General features: G+C 29.9%; 1 protein-coding gene across 4 annotated transcripts in view; it reads right to left on the reverse strand.

Moving 5' to 3' along the window:
- LOC142319018 (putative phosphorylase b kinase regulatory subunit beta) overlaps positions 1–16,736 on the reverse strand; it is a 108,263-nt gene that overhangs the window by 27,976 nt on the left and 63,551 nt on the right. For all 4 annotated transcript variants that reach the window (XM_075355826.1, XM_075355825.1, XM_075355824.1 and 1 more), the window contains 3 exons: positions 8,969–9,199; positions 5,524–5,711; positions 1,708–1,823 (listed from right to left, as the gene is read on the reverse strand). In XM_075355826.1, the coding sequence (XP_075211941.1) occupies positions 1,708–1,823; positions 5,524–5,711; positions 8,969–9,199 (535 nt within the window). The remainder of the gene's footprint in view (positions 1–1,707; positions 1,824–5,523; positions 5,712–8,968; positions 9,200–16,736) is intronic.

Genomic DNA, 16,736 nt, shown 5'->3' on the forward strand with positions numbered 1-16,736 from the left:
TATAAAATTCTAGTTAAGATTTTTGATGCATGACTAGTTAAACTAATTGTTCTGTATTCTTCACATTTATCTGCCCCTGCTTTCTTTGGTATCATAACTATAACACTTTTTTTGAAGTCTGACGGAAATTCCCCTTTTTCATAAATATTACACACCAGTTTGTATAATCTATCAATCGCTTCCTCACCTGCACTGCGCAGTAATTCTACAGGTATTCCGTCTATTCCAGGAGCCTTTCTGCCATTTAAATCTTTTAATGCTCTCTTAAATTCAGATCTCAGTATTGTTTCTCCCATTTCATCCTCCTCAACTTCCTCTTCTTCCTCTATAACACCATTTTCTAATTCATTTCCTCCGTATAACTCTTCAATATATTCCACCCATCTATCGACTTTACCTTTCGTATTATATATTGGTGTACCATCTTTGTTTAACACATTATTAGATTTTAATTTATGTACCCCAAAATTTTCCTTAACTTTCCTGTATGCTCCGTCAATTTTACCAATGTTCATTTCTCTTTCCACTTCTGAACACTTTTCTTTAATCCACTCTTCTTTCGCCAGTTTGCATTTCCTATTTATAGCATTTCTTAATTGCCGATAGTTCCTTTTACTTTCTTCATCATTAGCATTCTTATATTTTCTACGTTCATTCATCAGCTGCAATATATCGTCTGAAACCCAAGGTTTTCTACCAGTTCTCTTTATTCCGCCTAAGTTTGCTTCTGCTGATTTAAGAATTTCCTTTTTAACATTCTCCCATTCTTCTTCTACATTTTCTACCATATCTTTTTTACTCAGACCTCTTGCGATGTCCTCCTCAAAAATCTTCTTTACCTCCTCTTCCTCAAGCTTCTCTAAATTCCACCGATTCATCTGACAACTTTTCTTCAGGTTTTTAAACCCCAATCTACATTTCATTATCACCAAATTATGGTCGCTATCAATGTCTGCTCCAGGGTAAGTTTTGCAGTCAACGAGTTGATTTCTAAATCTTTGCTTAACCATGATATAATCTATCTGATACCTTCCAGTATCGCCTGGCTTTTTCCAAGTGTATATTCTTCTATTATGATTTTTAAATTGGGTGTTGGCAATTACTAAATTATACTTCGTGCAAAACTCTATAAGTCGGTCCCCTCTTTCATTCCTTTTGCCCAGCCCGTATTCACCCACTATATTTCCTTCCTTGCCTTTTCCAATGCTTGCATTCCAATCTCCAACTATTATTAAATTTTCATCTCCCTTTACGTGTTTAATTGCTTCATCAATCTCTTCGTATACACACTCTACCTCATCATCATCATGGGCGCTTGTAGGCATATAAACGTTAACAATCGTTGTCGGTTTAGGTTTTGATGTTATCCTTATTACAATTATTTATAATTATTATAATTATAATTTTATAATTATAATTATTATAATTATTTATTATAATTATTATAATTATTATAATTATTAATTAATGTAATATTAATTATTTATTAATGTTTTGAAATACCACTACATAACACAATTAAAACACCTGACATTTTTAGTACATCCCACTCCAAAATGCTTGACAGCAAAAATGTTTGACAAGGAATTATAAAAGAAAAGAATCAGCTATGTATTTTGCAAACTAATAATACTTATTTTGTCACAAAAAATCTAACATTAATAAAATAACAAATCTATCATAAAAAATAAATAAAATATAGCTTACCAATACATGAAGATGATATTAAATTTTGTAGTCTTCCAATACGAACTTTAATTCCATCACAATAGCCTTTTTTCAACATAGCCATTAAATCTAACATTTCTTTGAATTGAGGATCTCTAAAGGAAACAAAACACTGAATTTTAATAAACTGCTACAGAAATAGAAATACGCTAAATTGATTTGACAAAGCAATTTACTGAAGTTAATTGCTGAAAGTGTTTCAAAGAAACAATAAAAAGATAAATTAAAAAAACAAGTTATTCAGAGGCTGGAAGTTAATAGTGAAGGTGGAAGAAGAGGAAATAGAAAAGGTATAAGATGTATTGTATAATTGTATATTAGGAGGGATTAAAAGGCTTGTTTATTTTAAATGTAAATTTACTGACAATGATACAACAGGCAGTAAAATAATTGTTAAATACCTAAATTCAACAATTAATCATTTAAATTAAAAATCTCTTAATTTAACAGAAATCTCCATATAATGAGATCAGTGATTTCTAGGTATGCCTTGTTTTTAAAATTACCTGTATATTAAATACTGGGATTCAGAAGAACTTTACAGCTTTAAGAGCATATACAAATTTATTGAGATAACTTACAGATTTGGTTGTTGTTTCATTTAAAAGAAATATACATCAAGTTTATCAACCAACATTCACTTTGGTTCAACATGGTTACCATTTTTAATTTGTAATGCAACATAATCCCACCTGAAGTCAATTTTATTCAAGACTATAGCCAGCAAGTCAGGCATTATCAGCAAGATCGGCATTATCTTTATCTAGCTCTCAGCAAGATCGGCAGACAAAGGTGGTATATGCACCTGATCTTTAATGAAACCCCACAAGAAAAACTAGCAGGGTCAAATCTGGGGAATGAGGTGGCCATACAATTGGACCTTCACGACCAATTCACCGACCTAAGAATTGAATATTAAGAAAATCTCAGACTTCTAGGTGGCAGTGAGGTAGTGTCCCATTTTGCTGATAGTAATGGCATTCATCTTGGTCACCATCGTCTAACTGAGGAATTAAAAAATTTTGAAGTACAAGGTCTGTAAATAAAGAAATGAGACTAATTTTTTTTTGGCAGCCAAAGTAGCAACACTGTAAAGTTACTAGTAAACATATGGTTAATGAACAGCTGATTTGTATTAGATATTCATATTTTTAGTCTATTGTTGCCATGTGAGATGTAAACAAACTTTTTGTGAAACAAGCTTTTGTTGTGTGTTATAAAAATGAGCAATACTAATTATGAGCAACATTGTGCAATCAAGTTTTGTGTTAAACTTGGTGAAAATGCTACTGAAACTTTTTCAAAATTGAAAAGGGTGTATGGAGATGATGCTGTGTAAGCCCAAATTTTTAGGTGATTTAAAGCATTTTCAGATGGCTGGGAATCAGTTGTGGACGATCCACGCTCTGGAAGACCATTAACGTCAACGACTGACAACAATGTTGAGCAAATCAGAGACTAGATACAGTACGACTGGCAATTAACTGTCAAAATGATTGAATTTGAACCATACCAGAATCCACCACATTTTGGCAAATGAATTGGATATGAAAAAAGTTTGTACAAAATCTGGTCCCAAAAAACCTTACTGTTAAACAGAAAAACAACAGGGTGGAAGTGTGCCACAATCTTCTAGGGCGAATTGAAACTGATCCTAATTTTCTAAAAAATGTTAATATTGGTGATGAATCTTATATTTGAGTATGACCCAAAAAAATGAGCAAATCAAAAATCAAAATCATGCTAATTTGTTTCTTCAGTAGTAATGGCATTGTCCATAAGGAGTTTTTGTCTACAGGACAGACTGTAAATTAATATGTTTACAGAGAAATTCTTGGAAGACTCTTGGAAGCGAGCACAGTTCTGCACCAGTAAATGTATCCATTTTTAACGACACTGGTGGCTGAATTTGATACTACTGAACTATGTGGGTCAAAACTTGATGTGTTTTGCTATGAAATGAGACTTCAACCGAATCTATCAGATATCTAATAAACTTTTTACAAGCTTTTAAAATTAAGAAGTCAAGTTTTAAATCACCTGGTATGGAAAAATATGGGTCAAATACTTGAACTAAAAAAAAAAACAACTTACCACAAAAAAACAACTTTACTGTAATACAGAACACATAATGGACAATAATAAATGTGTACAGGCAATCAAAATTAAAAAAGTTGAATTATTCAATATTCTCTCCATTAAAAGTTAACCTTACCAGTAAACTTAAACTTTTTCAAAATACCATTTTCCTTTTTTAGATTTAATTTAGTCTTTTAATTCTAATTATACCAAGTTTTGCACATCAAAGTAATGTAAATGGAAAAAAGTAGTTAAAATTTATAAAAAAAAATTAACAGATAAACAGAAAAAGTGGACTGAAAACTTTTTACAATCAAATTTAACTGAGATTATTTTCAGAATATCTACTGAAGATGTTTGTGAATTTAGTTTACTTAACCTCTTAGACTAATTAAAACTTAATTTTATTAAATATTTATTATTTTTGATTAATTTAATATTTATTTATTAAACAATTTAAAATCAAGTTTCATTTAATAAATGATAATTGGCAGGTTAAATTTAAACTTATTATGCTATTATTTTCTGCCCTACATCAATTTCCTGTACAAAATTAAAAATAAATTGAATTCATTATGAAATAAAATAATACTTGGTGTCCAAAAAAGAATTCCAGGGTTTCAAGAATGAATATATTTGCTTTTATTTTTAATTAATAAGGTTATGTACAATCTTGAAGCACCAACAGTTTTAGTTTACACATTCTCTGTCAGATAGCAGTTACATTATACTGTTGCACAGGCCAAGTTATTATGAACCCAGGCTTCAGTACCATGATATTGCTGCAAGAGAAAGCACATTTCATGTACTAGTTTATAGAAACAAAATTAGTGACTGTTATACAAAGAAATTTACCCAAATCTATTGTAGAAATTTAGAATGACAAAAGTATATGAATAATTTTTGGAAACTAGAAGCTTTTTTAAAGGGCAATCACCAGGTAGGCCTAAAACAAATTCCAAAAACATAGAAAAGATTTGACTGTCTTTTCAACCAAGTCCAACATGTTCAGTTCGTAGTGTAAGCCATCAACCAAACATTCCTGAAAGCATTATCCACAATGATCCACAAGTGATTGAAACTGCAGCTATTCCATGAAATTAAACCTAATGATAAATCACAGAGTTCAATTTTTGACAACCATGTTAGACATCATTTCTGTCCAGAAAACGACATGGAGTGCATTTTATTTTCTGATGAAGCAATATCTTATGTTCATGGAGCTGTGAGTCCCCTTAATAGTCCGAAGATGGGGCTCAGAAAACTTTTGGCCAATTTTGACCATTTCAGGCATAGTATACTCGAGCATATTGTTCTCTTAAAGAGAACTTTGTATTTCTGCGGATTGAAAATATATAATTTTTCAATAGGATGGATCCCCTCCACATCATACAGAAGTTGTGCAGATTGTAATCAATGATAGGTCCACAGAAGGTGGAAAGAAAGAGAAGCTTCCATCTCTTGGCCACTTGTTTAATGTCAAAAGGCTGAAAAAAGTACTCATAATGGTTATATTAAGAGATTTAAAAAACTTTACACTTTGTACTTTAATGTAATAAAATACATACCTTTGTATTTCTAAATGTAATAAAGAAAATTTAAAACCATGAAGTTCTTTTTCGGACACCTGGTATAAACTCAAAGCCAACTAATCAGTAATTTACTTTTAAGCCTTTTTAATAAAATGTAAATAAATTTTTTCCTTGTAGAAAATACCTCATATGCTCTTCACGCACTAGAAGACAGACTGTAGGTCGACCAGATAATCGCCAATATCTGCTAACAAACTGCAGTTCTGTTTTGATATCATCTATTAACAAAGCCATGTCCCGATATAAATAGAATTCAGAGACTTCAAATATTAATGGATAGCATAATACTGTCATTCCACAAACACGATAAACCTGTAAAAAATGAAGTTTGGTATGTCATTTGTAGCATGATATAATGGTGCCCCTTATCTTAATTTTTTTATTAAAAGATAAAAGAAAAAAATAATTAAAATCTATACAATGAATTTGACATAAAAAACCATTTTTAATGCACAAAAGAAAAAATGGAAAAAGTGTTTATGCTGAAATTATTCTCAATAGAATATTAAATATAGTTTCTCAAATTAGTAATACCATTATTAAAAAAAGGTGAGCTACTTGTATGGGGAATTATAGGCCAATTAGCCTGCCAGCAATCTTAAATCTTAATTTTGCTTAACTGTCTGCTGTAACTTTAACAGTAAAGATATATTAGTCAACTCAACAAAGATGTGATAGTAAGAACTCTTTATTCTAACAGCTCATTTGTTTTAAGTTCTGTGAAGTTATGCAAATTTAATTAATAACTTCTGAAGATAATTAATTATTTATAAATTAAATAACTATACTAGTGCATTTTACAATTCATTTTTTCCTTATTTTGTTCTCTGCAGGCTTCGAAGCATTTTTTGCAGTAGTTTTAAATCACATTTTTTTCTACACATCAGTATCTATTTCGGTTTCCTCTTTCAGTGATAATTAACAAGCCTACACATTTAATTCACTATTAACACGTTTGTTTTCTCTTTTTAAAGTAGCTAGGCATTTCGCCTTAAATGTTTCAAGCCTTTATTTAGTGTAAAAAAATTTCTTTAAATTTTCTTATTTATTCTGGTCTATACTTTTTAACATCAATACCACCAGAGTGACTGTCAGAAAAGGTATATATAGACCAGTTTCTCAGGGACTTCAAGTGCTTATAAATCTAGACATAGAGTAACCATTTAATAGTTAGATACAATCAAGATAAACAAAATTATACAAGTAGTAAATAATGATTTTTTAAAATTAAACACTACAAAACCTACTGAAATATACTTTACTGGTTAAACAAAGTGTGTCACAAAGTTATCCCGGGACTTTCATAACCTATTCTATTCACGAAAATAATGTAAAAAATCAAATAAACATAAGTCCTAAAATGCTTCATTTGTGAGTTACAGCTAGTGAAAGATTTCACTTAGCTACCTACCCCAAGTGAGATTAGGTCATACTGAAATTTTTAGGATCTTAATTAAGGGGTAGAATTAATGATTTCTTATGGTTTTTACTTATGGTTTTAAAATGGTTTTTTTTATGGTTTTTTTCTTATGGTTTTAAAATCGAAAAAAGTAGGTCCCAGAACTGTATCCACAAGTTTTTGAGAAATCTAAAAAAAGAAAAGTTAAAAAAATTTGAATTTTATTTAGAAACAGTACATTACTATATTTGTCAGAAAAGTACTTATTTAATGTAAATAAAAACAAAATTCTTCTTTGGTGATAGTGAAAATTTGTAAAAACAAAATTTATTGTGGAAAAATTAAGAAAAAACTGGAAATGACACAACTGTAAAAAAAAAATGAATAAAAATTACTTAAATAATAATTTTTTAATAATGACAGAAAAACAATAAATTATTTGAAAAATTATTTCAAGGTTGGCAATAAAATAACAACTGACCAACAATGCGTGTTACTACATTAGGGTTTAAATCATTCTGTAAGGTACATTAAATATATTGGGTACTGTGAACTGTGCTGTCATTAGTAAACGTCTTCTTAGTTTGAACACGATCGGTTTGCCATTGAAGTAATGTCTTACTTATTTACAACAGAGGATTACGTTGATATGGTATTCATTTTGGGTGTGGGTAATGGTAATAGTATGGCTGCTGTAGCAGAATATGAAATACATTTTCTGAATTGCAGGATTCCAGATTCTAAAACAATTAGTATGACTTTTCACAATCTTTGGGAAACAGGTTCATTATCTAGTGTTTGTACCAGCTACGAACTATCTGTCCAACACAACATTGTTATTAATGAAATTATTATTGATGCAGTTCAGGTGTCAGTACACGACGTCTTTCTAAGCGAGTCGTAGTTTCTCATTCACTGGTTTGGCAGACACTTAAACAAAACAAGTTTCATTCTTATCATAAACAGCCAGTGCAACATCTACACCCAGGAGACTGTCCTCTTTGCTTGGAGTTCTGCAACTAGTGGAATATAAATTAACAACTCTACAAGTATGTTTTGTTTATCAACAAAGTAGATTTCACTCAAGATGGCATCAACAACTTATGTAATGAACATACATGGACAGAAGTAAATCCTCATAAAATGGTGGAAGGCAATTTTCAACATCAATGTATGGTGTTGACCATATATTCACAATCACAATCAGCTGCTTGGACCATTCATATTAACTGGTCGCTTAAATGCCAAGGTCTACTTGCGCTTTCTTCAAGAATTGCCACAGCTGCTTGAAAATGTTTCTCTAGCATTGAGATACAAAGTATATTTCCAGCATAATGGTATGCCTCCCCACTTCTCTTGTGTCATTTCCACTCACTTAAATCACCAATTCCCAGAGAAATTGGTTGGTCATGGAGGTTCACATTCCTGATCACAAAGATCACCTGATCTAACATATTTAAATTTTTGTATCTGGGTATGGATGAAAAATATTGTACACAAAACAAAAATATACTCTTGAGAGGAATTAATTGTCTGCATTACAGATGGAGCTGAGCAACTTAAGGACAGCCCTGAAGAACTAAAAGAGGAACAAAAGCACAACAGAAGCATACCAAGAAATGCGTAGAAAATGGTGCTCATTTTTTAACATTTATTATAAACTGGCACGTATAATCCACTTTGATCTAATTAAATTCAAATTTTTCTATTTTTTCTTTGTTTTATTGAACTTACCTTAGACAATTTTGTTCAAAATTAATTTTCTAAAGTTTCTTTAAACAGTTTTATTTGTTTATTAACAATTTAACAAAGTTATTATATGTCAAACATAAAAAACAGAGTTTTTATCCCAATTTATTGGTTTTCACCTCAAGTTTCTTAAAAACTATTATGGATACAGTTCTAGGACCTATTTTATTTTATTTTTCTAGTCAAAAGCCATAAGAAATCACTAATTCTGCAACTGAATTAACATCCTAAAAATTGGAGCAATCCTAATTTCACCCAGGGTAGCTGAAATCCGAGTGAAATCTTTTACTAGCCATAACTCACAAACAAAGCATTTTGGGACATAAGTTTATATGAATTTTTCCATTATTTTCATGAGTAGAATAGGTTATGAAAGTCCCGGGAGAACTTCGTGATACACCCTTGATATCAATTTGCATACCTTGCTAGTACCTAATGCTCCAACAGGTCTACTAGGTCTTCCGCTCAAACAAAGCTTTTTATTAACCCCAAGATTTTGATACACCTTTACTAGTTCATTAGATGACCAAATTTGAACAGGTTCAACTTCATGTGGAGTCTGCGTTTGAATACCATATGTAGCCATCATAGCCTGTAATCTCATTGATTCTGCTATCAGTACAATTTGAACAACAAGATCTGTCGCAGTACCCTGAGAATAACACACACACATTTTAATATGATGTAATGTTTAGTATAAAATATGTGTAATTTTTTCTCTTAATAAAAATGATTTTTAGTTGTTAACTTTCAATTTTTTTTTTTTAATTTTACCTATACTATATTCTACAAAAAATTAGCTTTATCTATTTTCGGTTTAAGTAAAAAAAGTAAACAATCATAATATAAATTTTAGTAACACTAAAAATAAATTTCAATAAGGAAGAAATTTTTTAAATTTTGATTCAAGAGTGCCAGTTAGTGTTGCATTAAAAATGTAATGTTAAATTTAATTAACAGTAAATCTAAGGAACATTTATTAATAAAGTAATTACCTATAATGCCTCAATCATATAACCTACTGACCTAGGCGTGGCAGCAAATTGCTGCCTAGACAAATTAAATTTTATTATGGATGTCATATATATATTTTTAGTAGTTGACAGGGTGCACCTACCCATTTTAGCAAATATATTGCAAGTGAGAGGTTGGGACATGTAAGCCGATGGTGTATGGCACCGCACTTACTCTGCTCACGCTCTGTTAGGTAAGCTCTAGGAGCTATGTTAGAATATTGGTCGCTAAAATGTTCGAGGCTTAGTAGCCATTTGTGGCACAGACATTAGGTCTTATGCTTTAGGACAACCGAGTGGGGTGGTGGCTGGAGAAATGCCAAGCAAACCAACATGCCTCAATCATCAACAATTAGCTTTTCTGATATAATTGTAAGGAATCATAAAAAAATACTGGCAACAAAGTTGTAGTACTTTCCTGCTATTGGTTATCTATATAGTGGAAAAAAAATTATACATGAAAAAAGTTACCTTAGATTACTTTCTTTTGGTGGGGGTAATTTATGATGAAATTTTATTGTAAAATTATCATAGTATGTTTAAATAAACAAAAAAAATTTTTAATTAAAAAAATCCACATTTTTTATGCCCCCCACCTCCAAAATCACAGTGCAAAAAGTTATTGATTTTTACTATTTTAAATGGAAGAAACTAATAAAAATTTCACTATGAAATGTGTAACTGATAAAAAGTAACCTAAGATTTTTTTTGGGAATGGGGGTGAATTGTGATGAAATTCTACTGTAATATTATTACTAAAAGTTTATTATTTAAACTTTAAATAATATTAAAAGTTTAAATAAAGCAAAAAAATCTTGAAAAATTAAAAAAAAAAATTTTTTTAACTTTGATCAGCTCCACCATCCTCAATTGTCTTCAATTTTTTTTTTTTTTTTTGCTTGCGCTACTACTATGCCTAGGAAGACATTACAAAAATTTGACTTATGTAATAAATAAAAAGATACCACCTGTTTTTGATTTTTGGGGCAAAGTTTTTTTTTTTAAAATGGTAAGATAACCATGACATATGTACCGTACTGATCTTAATATAAAGTGGGATTATGATTGCAAAAGTTTGAGAAAATTGAGCCCCAAAACAAACCTCTCACCCCTGGAGATATTGACCTCAAAATTTTACCAACAAATTGCCCCATATACATACAGCTCTGAACAAAATTTCATGAAAATCAGTTTATTCATTCAAAAAATTAAGCTTCAAATACACCAACACACATCATATGTACAAACATTACCCCCCTTTTTTTGTTTTTTGGGGTCCCCAGTCATGAAACATTGAGATATGCAAAAGACCCATACCCCTTTTTTTTGACTGATTGCCAGTCAAAAAACTGATTATCATATCTTTCAGTGTTGCCAGGATCTACGATGCCAGGAAACCAAAACACCACAGATACCTTATTTTGATATGCATTTCAAAAATACATTTAGAAATAAAATAGGTTGCTTTTTAAGATGGAAATAATCATCTAGTTTAATAAAAATATCATCTATGATAATAAAAATCAGCAATTAATATAATAAATAAAATTTAATCCAAATCAAAAACAAAATAAATTCAATCTAAATTTGATGTGATGTTAAATGTCATAAATAAATTATTAAAATCAATTTCTTTAAGGTAACGGTATTGTATACAATTTTCATATTACTAAAAGCATTGATACTTTTTCAAGAGAATAATAGATACTAGAAAATACTTAGACCAGAAGGTATAAAAATTCTGAGTTCTTCAAAATTGTATCTACTTTCATCACCTACCGAAAAACTCTCACTAATTTACTGCTATCCTCAAGGTATTAAAAATATTCTTCATAGATCATAAATAAACCCAATCCAAAGCTACGTAATAAATAACATTATAACAGAAAGGTAACATTACTTCTCAACTAAATTTAAAGAAATTGTAGAAGAAAACTTCTGATGAATTTCGGTAGAAAAAAATTTAATCCAATATTTCAGCTAGTTTAATGCAATTTAAATTTGGATTTGAAAAAATACAGTGTAACAATTACCTGTTAGAAATTACTAGAAACCCCACTGTACATGTTATTTTCAATTTTTACATTCTTGTGAATTGCTAGGTCTAGAGTATTTTCACTAAAATTAATATTCACCTGTAAAAGTGATATGTATTACCTTGTGGCATGCAACTGCTAAACACTTAATAAAAGCCTAATAAATATATATATACATAGTTTTTTTTTCTGAAATAGGTTAAAAATATTTTTTAAACCATCAAAATTAAGTCAGGATTGACTTTGTCAAAACACTTACCTACCATTGCACTTTGAAATCTTCAACTGAATCATTAGCTAATGAATTAAAATAAGTACACAAAGTTAAAATTGCAATTTTTAACAGCCTACTGAATGTAATCCTTTAAAAATATCTTATAGTAAGGACTAAAATAAAATAAAGAAAAGTTTAAAGATTCAAGCAAAAGGAAACATGCAAATAATAAGACTAAGAAAGAATAAAAAATAAGAATATACATAAGAATAAAATAAAAATTTACATAAAAATAAAATAAATTTAAAAAAAATCATGCAATTATATCTTTAACAAATATGGAAAACAATAAATCATATTCATTTTAAAACAAAATAAATACATACTAATTTATGAAAATCATATCAGTATCAATCAATTATAACTTACTTTTTATAAATATCTAGAAAAACTACAAGTTTTAATGCTATGTACTTAAAGTGATAAAGAAACCCACAGTTTACAAGCAAAGCAAAATGAACCAGATGAAATGATCAAACACAATAAAAGTTATACAATGCAGTACAGAACATTTTGACTCAGATTCAATTAAACTCAACAGCATTTATAACAAAAAAAAAAGGAAGAAAAAGATATCTAATTCAACAGAGAAACTTAAAAAACAAAAAACATCCAGAAAGTAAGTTCTGTTTCTAAATATTGCCGCAGCAGCAATATGATTACGATTCTAAGCAAGGATGCTAAGTCCCCTGTAATATCAGGAAGGGATTGACACTATTTTTATTCAGTTATTTAATCTGTATTCTTCTAAGTGTGTGTTTATAATGTTTTAAGAAAAAACAGAGACACCGTTGTGTGTGAAATTAGGTCCAGAGTCATTTCTTGAATGCAAGGAACATTATACAGATTGAAATTCAATCATATTAGCAACAATTATGAGAAAATGCAATGACTGATTCCATTGTATGGAGATGGATGCTATTGTTTAATGAGGGAAGCAATAATGAACAGAGCCGGCAATCATCTTTTTATTACTGACAGTTTGGTGCATGTAATTGATAACAATATTAAACAGAACAGATGGGTCACTACCACATCTCTTTCTGTGCATTTTCCAGGAATCTCATGTTCTACAACTTGTTAGAGAAATCTAATTTTCAGAATTCGATCAGTGTTGAGTGCTTATTAAGATACTTATGGAATATAATAAAATAAAACATTTGGGCAGCATGCTGGAATTTTTGATTTTGTACAAAAGGGATCTTTTGAGCTATATGGCCACAGAGGACAAACATGGGTGTCACGTGTAACACCTGAAACAAAACAACAAAGATGGGTAAGTGACACACTTCATTGCTCAGATATACAAAATGTAATTTGATATTTTTCATTTGGAAGGTCATGCGCAAGTTTTGGGATAAGAAAAGAAGAAGTATTTCTTGTCGACTTCTTGCCTTGAGCTTGCACAGTCAATAGTTATGTCTACTATAAAACTGAAAAAATTGGATGTGCAGTTCAGAAAAAGTGATGTCTTGGATTGCTTGTATTGATTAATGAAATGCTTGCCCATGACCTTCAGTCTCCTCACAACCTTCATCTAGGAACAGTTCACTCATCCCCTGTAAAGTACCAAGTAACTATCATCCACTGCTGTGTCTTAAATCTTAAAACCTTCCTTGCTTGCTGACAGTTCCATGATGACAATAAGCTTAAACAAGGCTTGTGTCAGGTGGCATCACTCTACAATGAAAGGATACAACTTTAAAAAATGGAGCCCTGCTATAAATACCTCAATAGCGGCAGGAATTATGTAGAAAAAGAGAGTAAATTGTGTACTTTAAAGAGCAATAAAATTTTCTGTATGTTCTTTATCTTTTTTAATATAGTTCTTTGGAACTTATTTTCTGGATAACTTCTCATAATTTAAATTCCAGTAATACTGAAGGATACACATATTTGGGGAAAGAAGACAAATAAACTCAAAATAATTTATGATTTAAAAGGAAGAAGTTTTAAGACAAAAAGAGCAAAGACGTCTTAGTCAAATTTTTAAGCAGAAAAGACAATTTAAAAATATATATCTGAAATTTATTTTAGATATTAAAAAAGTCTATGCACACACATAAAAGAGCAGCATGTAAAAAAATAATAAATTTAATTACAACCAGTTACTTGAAGATTAAAAAGTAAAATAAATGCTAAAAAACATTGGCATCGTGGAATTATTACTAAAAAGAAATGATCCCCATGAAACACCCTTTTCTTTTTCTGTTTAGCCTCCAGAACTACCATAAGATATTACTTCAGAGGATGAATGAGGATGATGTGCATGAATGTAAATGAACTGTAGTTTTGTACAGTCTCAGGTTGACCATTCCTGAGATGTGTGGTTAATTGAAAACCCAACCACCAAAGATCACCAGAACCCATGATCTAGTATTCAAATCTGTATAAAAATAGTATGTGCCTTTAGGAGGATTTGAACCTTAGAACTTTTGAGTTTAAAATAAGCTGATTTACAATGAGTTCACCACTAGACCAACCCGGTGGGTTAATGAAACCGATGAAACACCTATGCAGCTCAAATTTATGCTTATTTCATGTTACATGCATTTTTCTAAATTATTGTATAACAAACAATTTATCTATATTTACAGTAGCCAACACAAATATGCAAATTAAAAAAAAAAAAAAACAAAAAAAAGGTTGTGTGTACGTACACTTTTATAACACAAGCAAACATACACTTTGTCTATGCATGTGAACATTTTATGGCATGCTTGATACAAAAATATTGTTCATATCAAAAGTGATTTCATGACAGAAATAAATTTAACAAGATGATCATATACAAGTGGCAAAAAAGTATTTCAGCTTTCTGCTACCTATGTCCTAATTACTTAATGCAAAAAATTCCTCATAAATAAATGAAGAAAAAATTTATAACACAGTAACATTACAATCTTCATATGTTAAAATACCTATGTTTACATTAATCTAAAACACTTACAGTCATTCATTAACTAAAGACAGATGGCAACAGTAAAAATATCTTTTAATAAACTGAAAGTGTCTGGCATTCAGCTTGGAACTCCTGATGTAGAAAAATGAGCAGTTTGAAAAAAAATTCCATTATTACAATCTCTTCTGTTTATTTCAAAGTGTTGTAGTACAAGAATTGACACTATCCATTTCATTATACATGATAAGCTGAATTACCACAAAACATGTTCAAAGTGGATTCAGAGACAGTTGAACAAAATCCACAGACACCTGAATTAAGACTTAGATAAGATACCTGAATTAAACTTCGGAACTTAAACAATAGTTTTTAACAAAAGATGATGTTTTGTATACTGCATAATAATCATGATGAAACTTGGATTCATCACTTTGGGCTGCAATCCAAATTTCAGAGTACAAAATGGAAACATCCGTGCCACTAAAGTGATGTTGATGGTGTTATGGGACTAACAAAAGCCTGATTTATTGCAATTATTTAGAAGAACAACATACAATCAACAGTGTGTACTATTAAAGCACACTAGAAATTATAGTGAAACCCAATAAGGAGAAAACGTTCTGGTCTTCTCTCAAAAGGCATAATTCTTCTGCAAGATAACGCCTCCCCCATATGCTCAAGACACAGAAAGCTATTCAAAAGTCAGTTCAGAAAGTGTTGAGATTGTTACCTTACATTACTAATCTTGCAAAATCAGATTTTTTTATTTGGTCCTCAAAAAGCTTTTACATGGCAACAAAGAGCGAGCACAAGAATGAGTCAGATATCCAGGTGAACAATTCTCTACTGGAATAAGAAAGCTCACAGAAAGATGGAATAAGTGTCTAAATATAGTGATGGATTATATTGAAAAGTGGTTTTGTAGTCAGTGAATAAACAATTTTTCTAGTCATTTGTCTCTTTAATTATTGAATGATCCTTGTAATATACATACAGTACACAAATTCAAATAATAAAAATTTGTCTAACACAGACAAAAGTAAATTAAATTATATAAAAGAATATACAGCAAATGGTAATTATTAACATCTTGGTCACAATAAAAAGTTTGTCTAAATATAATTTCACAGTAGTCTGATTTTCAAATTATAATTTTTTTACTACATTATTCCATGTATAATAGCAGTGCACTGCAATAAATATACGAGTCAAAATACAATACAAATATAAAAACAATTAAACCCATGTATATAACTATAATAATTAAATAAAAAATAACAAATGATAAAAAAAAAACACAATCATAAGCAGCATGTAGGCACACAAGTTCAGGAAAGCCAATTAATAGTAATAAAAAAAAGTTACCACCTAAAGTGAGAAAAAAAATTAGAATTTATACTAAAAAAAATCCTCCAGTTTATGTGTACAGTTAAATTAGCAATTTTTTAAAATGGTTGTTACATATATCCTACAGCAATGTACTCTTAAAAAAAAAAAATGGTTATTTTGTTTTAATTTTTGGACCAGACTAAGATTATTATTATAGGAGTAGTAATAGCTTTGTAAACTTTAGATTTCACAACTGCTCACAACTCTTGTTGTTACAAGGAAGATTGTCTTGGAAAACATGTGAATATTATTTAACAAAAAACATAAATATCATATACCAACCCATGTCAGAATTCCATGATCAAGAGAATGCTGACTTGCACGATATCCCACATAAAATCTTGAAGATTGCGTTTTATCGACTGCTTTTGCAGAATAAAAATTCATTTAAAATTATCATTCTATTAATAACAGTACTGAATTGAACTCTGAAAATAATCAAAATATGTAACTTTTAAAGTTGTTTGAACAAACTTTACTCAGCCCTCTTAGGGAAACAAGTTGAGTTCAACTTCTTACATAAATTATTACGGTCATTCCATTCAATAGTTCAATTGATCATCAGAACTACAAAT

The sequence above is a fragment of the Lycorma delicatula genome, chromosome 2, assembly GCF_047948215.1.
Source record: "Lycorma delicatula isolate Av1 chromosome 2, ASM4794821v1, whole genome shotgun sequence".
Taxonomy (NCBI): domain Eukaryota; kingdom Metazoa; phylum Arthropoda; class Insecta; order Hemiptera; family Fulgoridae; genus Lycorma; species Lycorma delicatula.